This window comes from Dendropsophus ebraccatus, chromosome 10 (assembly GCF_027789765.1).
Source record: "Dendropsophus ebraccatus isolate aDenEbr1 chromosome 10, aDenEbr1.pat, whole genome shotgun sequence".
NCBI lineage: Eukaryota > Metazoa > Chordata > Amphibia > Anura > Hylidae > Dendropsophus > Dendropsophus ebraccatus.
Genome location: NC_091463.1, coordinates 48,914,268 through 48,928,955, shown reverse-complemented (window position 1 = coordinate 48,928,955; position 14,688 = coordinate 48,914,268). Strand labels below are relative to the sequence as shown.

At 45.4% G+C, this 14,688-nt stretch overlaps 1 protein-coding gene across 1 annotated transcript in view; it reads left to right on the top strand.

The window, feature by feature from the left end:
- Positions 1-12,864: 12,864 nt before the first annotated feature.
- Positions 12,865-14,688, top strand: part of LOC138802860 (vascular endothelial growth factor receptor kdr-like) — a 138,081-nt gene continuing 136,257 nt past the window's right edge. Inside the window, exon 1 of the mRNA XM_069986569.1 lies at positions 12,865-13,317. Within this exon, the coding sequence (XP_069842670.1) occupies positions 13,254-13,317 (64 nt within the window). The 5' untranslated portion in view covers positions 12,865-13,253. The remainder of the gene's footprint in view (positions 13,318-14,688) is intronic.

Here is a 14,688-nt window from a genome sequence, read left to right as displayed (position 1 = left end):
ATGCAGACCTCAGACACCCCCCGTGTTATCAGAATCGGTTACCACACAAAGTATAATGCCCTGAAAGTGCCCCCACACTGTATTACGAGCCCCAATACATTCGGTAGTTATCTTATCATTCTTACCACCATACAGTGATTACATATTGCCTCTGAACAAAACCAAAAGAAGATATCATCAATGATACCATTGAATAATACCGTCACACCATGACCACTATCACTACAACCCTATAACAGAGTGCAGTTACATCCAGTCACTCACAGGAGGCATCTTCTTTCACCTTTTCTTTCTCTCTCCATCAAGCATGGGCCACCTTAAAGTCTCCCTGGGCTGTGTATCCTCTCTCCAGAATCTGCTAGAGAAACATTTTAGGCTCAAACACATACAGTAGTTAGGTCCCCTGTACCCCTATATAGTAGTTACACCCCTCTCTCCCCCCATAGTTTTAAGGTGTCCCTGTGCCCCCACTTAATAATTAGGTATGCTCTATGCCCCACTATAGTAGTAAGGCCCCTCTGTGCAGTCTCAATTTTGTATAGACCCCTGTGTGCTGCCCCAGTAGTATATAGACCCCTGTGTGCTGCCCCAGTAGTATATAGACCCCTGTGTGCTCCCCCAGTAGTATATAGACCCCTAGTGTGCTGCTCCCAGTTGTTTATATATCCCCTGCGTGCTAGCCCCCAGTTGTATATATATCCCTTGTGTGCGGCCCCCAGTTGTATATATGTCCCCTGTGTGCTACCTGAATTGTATATATGTCCCCTGTGTGCTCCCCCATTTGCCTGTGTGTATATACATAACTGTGTGCCTGTGTGTGTATACTATGTACTATGTATGTTACTGGAAGGTATGTATAAGCTCGGGTTCACACTGCATTTTGTGTTCATATTTAACTGTATCACTATATTTATATAATATTTATATATATTGTATATAAAAGCGTAGCTGACTATGCTACTGTATATACAGTAATATAGTTGACTATGCTATTGTACATACAGTAATACCTCGGTATTTGAACACTTCAGTATTCGAACCACATTTCCCTCAGAATTTTGATTTGTATCCAAACAAAATCGGGGGATAAGTGTCAGCTGAACTATCGTACAGCTGACAGTTATTGAGGTGTTTGGCCACAAGGGTTACAGGGTTGAGTGCTCTCGGCAAATGGTGACCCGGAGCTCCTGCACGGTGATGTTCTCCCTCTCCAGGTGACCGACGCACTCACCTGCATAGGAGACACACCGGCCGCCTGGAGAGGGAGGATGTCACCGTGCAGGAGCTCTGGGGCTGCTCTCCTCCTCCTGCACTGAATGGATGGCTGGGCTGCTGGTACAGTAGTATGAAGAGCTGCTAGGTGTTGGGGGACACTATTGACATCCTTCCTCCCCAGGTGGCTGGCTTGTCTCCCAACGCGCTCAGCTGCATTTGGTGTGGGCATCCAGAACCTGTAACCTTGGTGTCCAAACATCTTAATACAACCTGACAGTTGTCCCCCCTGATTTTGTTTGGATACCAAGCAATATACGAGTACCGAACAAAACTTCAGAGGGAAATGTGGTTCGAATACCAAGGTGTTACTGTATATACATTAGCATAGTCACCTACACTTTTGTATGCAAACTGTGAAACATGAACACAAAATGCAGTGTGAACCAAGCTTATACATACCTTCCAGTGATATACATAGACAAAAAACTACATATACAGACACATTTAAGTATATACACACAGACACACACACTTATATATATACACACAGACACACACTTTTATGTACAGTATATATAAACACACACTTATGTAAACAGTCACACAAATTTATGTACAGTATATACACACATACAGGCACACACTTATTTATACACACACATACATTTATGTACAGTATATACACAGAGGCACACACTTATGTATACAGACACATACATTTATGTACAGTATATACCCACACAGGCCCACATGTATACACACACAGATACACACATTTATGTACAATATATACACACACACAGGCACACACTTGTGTATACACACAGACAGACACAAAACACTTACCTCTCAGCTAGGTGTGCGGAGCTTGCATTTTCTGTCCTCCTCTCCATCCTGGGACTGTCATGGAGGGGTTTGATGCAGAGATGAGCGGCTGACAGGAGAGGCCCAGGACACAAGGCACAGGCAGACATTTCCTGGTCACCATGTGTGGTCTCTGCAGGCTGCCCTTCCTCACTGACTCCTCCTCTCTGGCCCGACAGCTCAGTTACCTCCCAGTGGCTGGGGGATGTGCAGCAGGGGATGTGAGTAATGCTGCACATTCCCCCATGCTGGCGTCCTGGACCAGGTCAGAGCCTGCTGGCAGTGGGAGCTCAGCCAGAGCAGTGTCCCCGGCAGGAGGCCGCCCCTCCCCCCTGCCCTGTACAGAAGCAGTGAGTACTCACAGGCCTGTGCATCTCCCGGCAGGGGGCTGATGTAATCAGCTCCTGTATGCTGCTTCCAGGTTTGGCCTGATAGAGGCTCCTTGTGCCCCCTGTCATATGGCGCCCTAGGCCATAGCCTACCCCTGCCTACTCTTTGTCCCGGCCCTGTCAGACAAATGCAAGTAACACACAGAATAAACACAAATTCACGGCCAAAAGCCCAGTCTCGGTCATACCTTACGAACCGAGGACCAGGCCAAGGTCGCAATTGTTACAATCTTAACAATAATATTCAACTCTGGTGACCAGGTAGACTTCACCCCAAAACTCCTACTGTTCCACCATATTTTAGTGATCAATTTACTATCAATAAGGTTATGTTCTGGAATGTTCTGTCACACTGAATGCACTTGGGTGCACAAATGACCTCTGCCAACCCAGATATGTTAAACAGGAGACAATTCCTGAGACTTTGCATGTCATGGTAGCACATGGAGGTCATGCAGACTCACAGTAACACAAGCAACATATTGCCTGCCATTGTTATGTAAAAAAAAAAAAACAGCTCCTGGAAGAAATGAGAATGGCAATGCAACACCAAGACATGAGAGGTCTGGTACATTATGCCACCCTATACCATAGTGCTGATTGTAAATCCCTGGCATGAAGGAGTTTGAATGTCTGTAGGGATGGACCAGGCCGAGGAGGTGGGTCCGCTGGATGAATGAGGAGTATTGACGTACCTTCTCCAAGGAGTCTAAAGAGCCCCCGGCTTTCACCAGAGCCTGCCACAAGGATCCTGTGGCAGGATCGACTTTGCTGCGGGAAACTCCCAGGTCGCTAACCTCAGATAAGGTCCCCAGTGACTAACATCTAAAAGGAATGAAGACATTCTGGAGCCCAAGACTCAATGTTCTTCTTCCATGGTCAAACTGCAATGTTTCAATGTGATGGCATTGACAAGAATGGGGCTGAGCAGAGAGTCAGAGATGAAACAAAAGAACTAAACGGCTAAAATGTCGCTGGAAAGTGATTAAAGTGGTGAATGGCTAGGGAGAGCACAGACGTGGTTGCTGACTGAAACAACACCAACAGAGGTCTAGAGGTGATGGCTATAAATACATCTGCCACTAGAGGGAGCCCAAACTCCCCAGGAAGCTCCCCCAGCACAGGTGAGAAGATGCCAGTACACTAAGGGTCCTATTCCACGGGCCGAGGAGGGCCCAATCAATGATGTAAATGAGAGATGTAAATCTGCTAGATCAGCACTCGTTTACTCGGCCTATTCCACGGCCGAATGATCGTTGAGCGAGGGCTGCAAGGACATCGTTAGCGATGTCCTTGCAGCATCATATATTACCTGTCAGGTCTTCTCCGCGCTGTCCTCATCCCCGGGTCCCGCGCACTCTATCTTCAGAATGGCCGGTCAGCTGACCGCCCACACTCAGCCAATCACAGGCCGCTCCGTCAGCTGATTGTCCATTCTGAAGAAAGAGCGCTCGGGACTCGGGGATGAAGACAGCATGGAGAAGAAGCCCTGCAGGTAATGTATGATGCTGCAGCCTGTCAAATTGTTGGTGGCCCGCTGCGCACCGCTATTCAACTGTAGCGATGCGTGGTGGGGGAACGATGATTTTAGGTCTGGCCCTAAATAAACGATCAGCCGATGACTCGATCATCGGCTGATCATTCTCTCTATTTCACCGAACGATAATCGGCCGAATCGGGCAAACTGCAGTTACACCTAATTTTGTGAGTTAGATTGTGTGTGTGTGTGTGTGTGTGTGTGTGTTTGCAATTAAAGTGATTTCTTCTTACCAGCATTTTATTTAATCAATTAAAAATGTGGTGACGTTTTCTGAACTGTTTCTTCTTGAGGGCTGCTCCATTATCAATAATTTACCAAACCAATATTTGCAGTGATCTAAGTATTTGGCTAAGTTTATCCTATTATCAGACAGCATAGGACTGTTCAACGGGATCATTAGTAGCTTCTGGGTGACTTCACATCCATTACTTCTGTTCCAAAAAGCCTGTGGCTCTCCTATTTCTCTAAACAGTCTTTGCATATATCAGTGGTGCCTTGGATTACGATCATAATAGTTTCAGGACTGTGCTTGTAATCCAAATCCACTCTTAAACCAAAGCAAATTTTAGAAATCGATCGAAATCATAAAAATGCAGACAATTGGTTCCACACCCCAAAATAATTATTTATTATTCTGAATAACATGTAAAACAGATGAAACAAACATTCAGAAACAGCAGAATATGTGATATTATAAGTTACTGTACAGTAATGGAGAGGATGGGAAACACAAGGGCTGACAGAGACTGCAGGGGGCATGGAGGAATGAGCAGGACAGATGTGGGCACATACATGCAGCACTCTCTGTCCGGGGAGAGAGGGGTTACAGCCAGTGTCGGACTGGAGTGCCTTGGCCCACCAGGGGAAATCATTCTTGGGGCCCACCCTTCTGCCACCGCACTTATCTATGGTAACATTAACACGGCGTGATATGGGCAGCATAGGGCTGCAAATGATTGCTAATCAGCAGGGCAGGTGATGTGCAGCCGACAGCAATGATCTTAGCCGCACAAAAGATCAAATCAGTCGACTATGGGACATTTGCTTGCATGTCAGCAGATCTCTGGCACTTTTACATGGGCCGATCATCGGCTGAATAGACTTCCTAGGAGCACTTGTTACCGATTATTGGCCGGTGTAATTAGGCTATAAGACAATTTTTTTGTATGATAACGCTGTATACTTAGATACAAGTCATACAGCTACCAATAACACCAGTATACAAAGAGCAAATATCCCCACACATATTACCGCTATATAGTAACTGACCAAATCCTGTCTATCAAGACCGATATTACCAATAAACCAGTATACAGGAGGGAAATAGTATCACCATACATATTACCGCTATACTGTTACTGACCAAATCCTGTATACTGAGACCAATATTACCAGTATACAAGGGGGAAATATTACCGCAACACCACAACCATTGCTACCATATTGTTACTGACCAAATCTGGTATACTAAGACCAATGAACACCGCACCAGATTACAAGTAACAAATAATACCCCCACATACTGACTAACACCACCAAATACTGACTAACACCACCACATACTGACTAACACCACCGCTGCTACTGAATAAAATCCTCTGAACAAAAGATCAATATCCCCTCATACAGTCATATAGAGGTAGCCCCAGCTCTACACTATATACGTTACAGTGCACATAGATTTAGTGACTCACAGGGGACGTCTTCTCTGATCGGAGTTCTTCCCTTTTCATCTTCTTCTCCATCTGCCCTGGGCCCTTATGAGAACTTCTCTGAGCCACGAATCCACAGAATCTGCCAGAGAAATATATTAGGCTCCTCACTCTGTCACCATCCTCATCTCTCTACACACTGCACATCTGTACTGGCCCCTTTACACCTTCTCTCAGTGATTAGCCCTGACTATTTGTAGCGTGTGTATGTGTGTGTGTGTGTGTATATATATATATATATATATATATATATATATATAGTGTTCACACCTTGTAGATGGCCCCTTGTTCAGTTCTCCATATAGATGGCCCTGTGTGCCTTTACTATAGTAGAGATCCCCCTCTGTGTAATCCCCTTACAGTAGATGACAACCTCTGTGCATTCCCTATATCAGGGGTAGGGAACTTCTCCAGCTGTTGCAAAACTACAACTCCCATCATACCTGGACAGCCACAGCTAAAGCTGTAGTTTTGCAACAGCTGGAGAGCCAAGGTTCCCTATTCCTGCCCTATAGTATATAGCCCCCTCTGTGTAGTCCCCTTATAGATGACCCCTCTGTGTAGTCCACTAAAGTAGATGCCCCCCTATGTGCATGCACTATTGTATACACACCGCACCCAGTATAGTTACCCTTATACATTGTTGTCCCCCTCTGTGTAGTGCCCTTTATAGATGCCTCCTCAGTGTTGTCCTCCTTATAAATTGCCCCCAACCAGTGTCCCTTATAGATGGCTCCCTGTGTTATCCCCCTTATAACTGGGTGTTATCTACTAACCGCTTGTGTTATCCATCCCCCCATATAGATAGCCCCCTTATGTTGGCCATCCCTACCCCCCATATAGCTCCTTATGTTGTCTATTCCCCCGTATAGCCCCCTTAGGTTGTCCTTGCCCCATATAGCCCCTTATGTTTTCCTTCCCCTGTATATAGCCCCTTATGTTGTCCTTCCCCTGTATATAGCCCCCCTTATGTTGTTCTTTCCTGTATACAGTCCCCCTTATATTGTCCTTTCCTGTATATAGCCCCTTATGTTGTCCTTCCCCTGTATATAGCCCCCCTTATGTTGTCCTTCCCCTGTATACAGCCCCCCTTCTGTTGTCCTCCCCCTGTATACAGCCCCCCTTCTGTTGTCCTCCCCCTGTATACAGACCCCCTTCTGTTGTCCTCCCCCTGTATATAGCCCCCCTTATGTTGTCCTCCCCCTGTATACAGCCCCCCCTTATGTTGTCCTCCCCCTGTATACAGACCCCCTTATGTTGTCCTCCCCCTGTATATAGCCCCCCTTATGTTGTCCTCCCCCTGTATACAGCCCCCCCCCTAATGTTGTCCCCCCCCTGTATATAGCCCCCCTTATGTTGTCCTCCCCTGTATACAGCCCCCTTAGGTTGTCCTCCCCCTGTATATAGCCCCCCTTATGTTGTCCTCCCCCTTGTATACAGCCCCCCTTATGGTGTCCTCCCCCTGTATACAGCCCCCCTTATGTTTTCCTTCCCTGTATATACCCCCTTATGTTGTCCTCCCCTGTATACAGCCCCCCTTATGTTGTCCTCCCCCTGTATATAGCCCCCCTATATTGTCCTCCCCCTGTATATAGCCCCCCTATATTGTCCTCCCCCTGTATATAGCCCCCCTATATTGTCCTCCCCCTGTATACAGCCCCCCTTATGTTGTCCTCCCCTGTATACAGCCCCCCTTATGTTGTCCTCCACCCTGTATACAGCCCCCCTTATGTTGTCCTCCCCTGTATACAGCCCCCCTTATGTTGTCCTCCACCCTGTATACAGCCCCCCTTATGTTGTCCTCCCCTGTATACAGCCCCCCTTATGTTGTCCTCCACCCTGTATACAGCCCCCCTTATGTTGTCCTCCCCTGTATACAGCCCCCTTATGTTGTCCTCCCCTGTATACAGCCCCCCTTATGTTGTCCTCCACCCTGTATACAGCCCCCCTTATGTTGTTCTCCCCCTGTATATACCCCCCCTATGTTATCCTCCCCCTGTATACAGCCCCCCTTATGTTATCCTCCCCCTGTATACAGCCCCCCTTATGTTGTCCTCCCCTGTATACAGCCCCCCTTATGTTGTCCTCCACCCTGTATACAGCCCCCCTTATGTTGTCCTCCCCTGTATACAGCCCCCCTTATGTTGTCCTCCCCTGTATACAGCCCCTTATGTTGTCCTCCACCCTGTATACAGCCCCCCTTATGTTGTTCTCCCCCTGTATATACCCCCCCTATGTTATTCTCCCCCTGTATATACCCCCCCTATGTTATCCTCCCCCTGTATACAGCCCCCCTTATGTTGTTCTCCCCCTGTATACAGCCCCCCTTATGTTATCCTCCCCCTGTATACAGCCCCCCTTATGTTGTCCTCCCCTGTATATAGCCCCCCTTATGTTGTCCCCCCCTGTATACAGCCCCCTTCTGTTGTCCTCCCCCTGTATATAGCCCCTTATGTTGTCCCCCCTGTATACAGCCCCCCTAATGTTGTCCTCCCCCTGTATATACCCCCCTTATGTTGTCCTCCCCCTGTATATAGCCCCCCTTATGTTGTCCTCCCCCTGTATATACCCCCTATGTTGTCCTCCCCCTGTATACAGCCCCCCCCCCCCCCTTATCTTACCCTCTCTGATAAAAAAAAAAAAAAAAAAAAAACACAAGACTACTCACCTAACCACACGATCCCCCGTCGGTCGCCGGCCTCCTCTTCTCTCTTCTCCTGACAGGTGAGCAGCTCCGTTGCGAAGTGCCGCCAGCGCCATCACTGACCTCAGTGTGCGCCGCGGTGGCTGGGACTTCCGGTATTCGCTCCATGAACCGGAAGTCCTAGCCACCGCCGCGCACACTGAGGTCAGTGATGACGCTGCCGGGACTTTGCAACGGAGCTTGCGACACTCTTGTGATCGCAAGCAAATCTCTGCTTGCGGTCACAAGAGCGATTGACAGGGCGGGAAGCCTACGGCTTCCCGCTTTGTCAATCAGAACACTTCCTTACATTTAACTGGAAGCGATTGTTGCGATCGCTTCCAGTTAAAAAGGGAAGTGCGGCCCCCGGCCCCCCTAGGAGCGGGGGGGCCCACTCCAGCTCGGGGCCCACCGGGGGTTTCCCCGGCCCCCCGGTGGCCCAGTCCGAGCCTGGTTACAGCTATGGAGAGCTTACCTCCACAGTCCTGTCCCCTGATGTGAGCCCCAGCCTGAAATGGATCTGCTATGATTTGGAAGGTGAGGGAGACTTCCTGGGTCAGAGTACAGTGCTGTAGACCCCGCTATACAGACCATGGCCCTCCTCCACTCCCCCTCCCACCCAGTACAGGGAGCTCTTAAACCAAAGCATTGAAAAACTGTGAGCTCCTAAACCAAAATGCTCTTAAACCAAGTTACTCTTAAACCAAGGTACCACTGTACAGTATATGCATATAAGTATAAATAAGTGCTGCCCAAACCCACCCTAAAACACATGCATGGGGGAAGGGGGGATCTATCAAAAGGTGTAAAATATAGACTCGTGTAAACTGCCTATAGCAACCAATCACAGCTCAGCTCTCAGCTCTGGTAAAATTGAAGAGGAGCTGTGATTGGTTGCTGGGGCCAGTTTACACCAGAGTATATTTTACACCCTTTGATAAATCTCCCCCATAAAGTTCTGTAACATATCTGCCTGGTGTGAATATCCCAAAAGAGAGAGGTGTGGAGGTAACAGAGGTCTAGCATCAGAGGTGTTGAGCATCTAGAAAAATATACTCATTGACAAAAAAAAATTATGCAGAAGTGATCGAAATTGAATTATTCTTTATTAAAGGGGTTGTCCAGCGAAAATCTTTTTCTTTCAAATCAACTGGTGTCAGAAAGTTATATAGATTTGTCATTTACTTCTATTTAAAAATCTCAAGTCTTCCCCTTATCTGCTGCTGTATGTCCTGCATAGAAAAGCTTTCCTGCTCTGGACAGTTCCTGTCTCGGCCAGAGATGTCAGCAGAGAGCACTGTGTCAGACTAAAAATAAAACATTTCCTGCAGGACACACAGTAGCTGGAAAGAATACACCACTTCCTGCAGGACATACAGTAGATGATAAGTATGGGACTACTGGCCATTTTTAAATAGAAGTAAATTACAAATCTATATAACTTGTTTAACTATGTTGTTTTATTTTTAGTCTGACACAGTGCTCTCTGCTGACATCTCTGGCCGAGACAGGAACTGATCAGAGCAGGAGAGCTTTTCTATGCAGCAGATAAGTATGGGAAGACTTGAGATTTCTGACATCAGTTGATTTGAAAGAAAAAGATTTTAGCTGGATATGTTTAATGGGAAAACTGAAAGCAGTCTCTAAATCCTTTTGGGCCTCTCTGCATGGATACAAGATGAGATACGTTTGGGCATGGAGGGAACATCAAGTTCCTTAAGGGGACTCTGTCACCTCCAAACCACCTTTCTGAAAACCCCAAACTAAAGTCATCTATGAGGATGCTGATTCCAAATCTGCAATATGTAGCTGACTTTGTATTTCACCATTGTAAGTCTACAAACTGGGCATGTTGATGCATGGAGAGGACTACTTAGCTCAAGAACATAATGTGAGAGGACTACTTAGACTTCTTTATTTGTGGTCTTATAGCAAAGAAATGCAAGAACATAGAAATATAAAAATTGCAGATATACAATCAGCATTGTATATACTAATGTATAATCTACTGATAACTTAAATTTAGCGGGTGTTTTGGAGGTGACAGAGTCCCTTTAAAGGAGAAGTCCAGAGAAAATCTTTATTAAGTATTGTATAGTATTGTATTGCCCCCCAAAAGTTATACAAATCCTCAATATGCACTTATTACGGGAAATGCTTATAAAGTACTTTTTTCCCTGCAGTTACTACTGCATCAAGGCTTCACTTCCTGGATAACATGGTAATGTCACGACCCGACTCCCAGAGCTGTGCGGGCTGTGGGTGCTGGAGAGGATGATGGCAGGGGGACACTGAGGGACACAGGGCACTGGAGGGACACTGAGCATCCCTCTGCCATCATCCTCTCCAGCAGGCACAGCCCGCACAGCTCTGGGAGTCGGGTCGTGACATCACCATTTTATCCAGTAAGTGCAGGGAAAAAGCACTTTATAAACATTTCCCGTAATAAGTGTATATTGGTGATTTGTATAACTTTTGGGGGGCAATGCAATACTTTAATAAAAAATTTCAACAGACTTCTCCTTTAAAGTGAATGTACCATCAAGTACATTGCTTTAAGATTTTTACATCAATAGACTGGCTCCAGCACGATGGATGCTGGTTCCAACGGTCCTTTTTTGGAACTGTGGCCCGGCTTCCATGCACGGCGCCGGTCTATTCCTGGGCACTGGCCTGGCCTTAAGCACTGGAGGCAGGCTTGCCCGCCTGACCTCAGGGTAACATTCTGTCCTCCCCTCTGTGAAGTGGCTCCATTGATTCTAATGAAGCTGTGTCACAGAGCCAGCCTGCCTCCAGTGCTCCAGGCGAGCCCGATGCCCGGAAATAGACCGGGGCCGTGTGCGGAAACCGAGCTTGGTCTACAGCCACTTGTTGGCAGATCAAATAATCTTCTCTGATGGTGACCAGTCATCCCAACATCATCTAAGACCTTCGTCAGAAAAGCCCAGCTGGCAATTCATCAAAATGACCATTCTGCATTTCTCAAAGTGTAACAATGGGGCAAAATAGCATTGCGTGAGCTATAGATTCAAGCCCCACCTGTGGGACCCCCACCTCTCTCTGGAAGTAGATGGATCTCTCCAGTCCCCTCCCCACCAGCAGTCAGAGGTAACAGCAAATGCAGCTGAGCAGACTGACTATGCACTTTCTGTAACTCCACAGACATTATTAGTTACTGAAACAGTACAGCAGCACAAGCTTTCTAGAAATGCATGACTAAATAGCCAGCTGCGTTTTACCGGTTGAGCCATGTCCCTACTAAGTCTAGGACTATTAAACCAAATCTCACACTGTCACACTTCTAGTAAGAATAACAGATGACTGACACAACACAGAGCTGTATGATATTTCAGATTTTTTTATTCAGTGGATAATACAGGTATTTCCAGACAGTTAGGAGAGGTCGTGAGACATGTCCTCTTCACATACATTAGTGTGTAATGGGATGGTTGTGGTGTCAGAGGAAACAGTAGGAAGCCCAGAGGAAGCCCCCTCAAACTGAAAGGGGATATACAAGCTCCAGGAAAATGTTACCTGAGGACCCTGGCACTGCAAAGCAACAATGCTAAACAAGGAGCCACCATGCTGGTATAACACTACAAACTACATCCCTTAAGAATAGTTCCACAATCTGTGACTCATGAATATGATACCACCAGGGTGCCACTGAAAATAATGCCATAGTACTCAGAAATAGTGAATGATGAAATGCCATTTTCAAGTAATTTAGACTGAGCTGTAACACCAGGAATACCCGCTACTAACAGTATGCTGTGCCTGGTAAACATACTGCCCCAAGCAGCTGATTGGCAAGGTGTTATGAATTGGACCAAACAATGATCTAGTATTGATGGTCTGTCCTAAGCAAAGGACATCAAGTCCCTGAATCACTTGACTTGTGATGTTCACTCTGCTGTTATTACTGCACATACACTATCAATAATAACGATTTATGACTTATTTTTGCATGTATCCCCCAAACATGTGATAAACCCTTGACTACTGATAGGGCACAGTATATTGTCAGATACATGCCTCCTTGTGGGTCAGCCTGACCTTGTTCACATCATCTATTTGTGTAACCTCCTGCTTAAGCAGTAAATTATATCAAGTTGAAGCAACACTTTTGTGAACAGATGGTGATTTTACACTAGGGTCTGGGTCACTTCAGCAGTGCAATAGTTAACTCCCTTAGGTCATCTGCACTGAATACCTGTAATCTACCTGTCAATGATCCATCTATGAGAGGGCAGGAAGGGTCACAGGATTTTTTACACATAGATCCTTTAAGACTTGAGTATTCAGCACAATCTGTACAATCTTTGGCATCAATTGAGCCAGGAAAAACTGCCTTCAAGGCACTGGTGACACGAGAGGTTCCTTGGCTGAGTCTGACGTATCTCCTTCCTCTTGTGTTCTGTATAAAGAATCTGAGATTGTAGCAAACATCCCAGCACCAGACAGCAGAGGACAGGCAGGATCTCCTGCTCACTAGCCATGTACTGCTTCTCTATCAGTGTCTGTGCATAGTGTCAGCATTCAACCTCAATTCCAGGGAGGGTGGCAGCTGAAAAGAGAAAACTTTGTCCAGAGCTACAGGGGAAAAGTTATTGGAGCTGCTGTGTGTTTGATCTTCTATTGTGCACTGCTCCATACAGCAGCACCTGCAGGCAGAGACACAAGCAAGTCTGGATCATGAGCTCTGTGAACAGCTCCAGTGCATAGGACTGTACTACTGCTGGAAGTGGCCACTTGTATCCTGGACCTAAGCTGTGCTCATCAGGGATTTACTGCATGCTGAGATACTGATATTTATGGACCTCTTCCCTGTGTGATCATCACTTGTCACCATGCTCATCACCCACTTTATGGCTCTGGCTGCTATCTTCTTCCAAGGACTCCAGTGCAACTCAGGTAAGAAGAGGCAGTGACCATCATCTCCAGTGCATGTGGCTCTGTAATGTGTGGATTGGCTATAGATGTTTTACTGCAAGTGTCAGGTGTGTGATTGGTTACACCATTTGGGAATGGATCCCAGCTTGCCCAGAACCAACAGCAGGAAATATTATAGTACTATGGATGTGGAATTGGCACTTTGTATTATGTAAATCTCATGTTTATTTATGTAACTTGTTTATATTTAGTTTAGATGTTCTAAATATTGATAGATTCTGATAATATAGAATTACTGCATGTTTGCCCAGTGTATCAAGCTAGTTTATCAAAAGGAATAGTTATAAGATATAGTTACAAGATAAATGCCTTACCTGAGACTTAAGATGAGATAATAACAGGAGTCTATAGAAAATCCCAAGAGCTAGGACATTGCTTGTGACTTTACACCAAGTGACTTTTCATCCAGTGTGACAAACACTATAGTAAGGAGATAAGTGATCAATCCCTTTCACTGTTTTATTGTTTCATGTACTGGCAAGAATAAATACATTATAGGAACTATCAGATAGGAATACATTATAGGATCTGATAGTTCTGATAAAAATAATATTACATTTCCAGTTATAGCTCAGCTCTTCTTCACCCAAGAAAAAGTTTTCTGCCTTTACCTTATATCTGATAATCTGCCACATCTTGTTAAATGAACAAGTTCACTTTAAGCAACAGAAAAGCTGCTAGCACATATACTGGATGTAGCCATAGTTCCCTCCTTGACCTGCCAGATGACAACAGAATATTTTATTGGGCTCCGCTGGGGTAGTATATATATATATATATATATATATATATATATATATATATATATGGATTATACAATGGGTATATTGTGTTCCTTTTACTGATCTGATCGCAGCTTTATTGTAAGATTATAAACTATGGCTAAACTTAGTACAACTGTACTACAATTGGCAATCTGTGTTCCTCTCATAGCACTGTCTGGATACTTTCCCAATGGTAATAGCCAAAGAGCTCTCCAGTGTTACGTCATTCTATGTGTTTTCTTTATGGAGAATGCTATTTCAGATATGTAGTAATATTATTGTTTGGCCGGGATATAGATTTTTCTCTCCTCATTTTCAGATATGTTTCCAATTAGTGCTTCAATCTCCCACAAAAAATTTCACAACAATTTGTAAAATCTACCAGCAGATGGCGCTTCCCACCCCTGATTTTCCAAGTTGTGATCTCAAGTTGAATGTTATCCTCCGTGAAATAGTTGAAGACTTGAGAGTTTATCTTACGGGACCATAGCATGTGTTATTTCTCACATTGATTAATTATGTAAATATATATAACCATTTGTCTGAATAGTTTACCATCATATGAAGC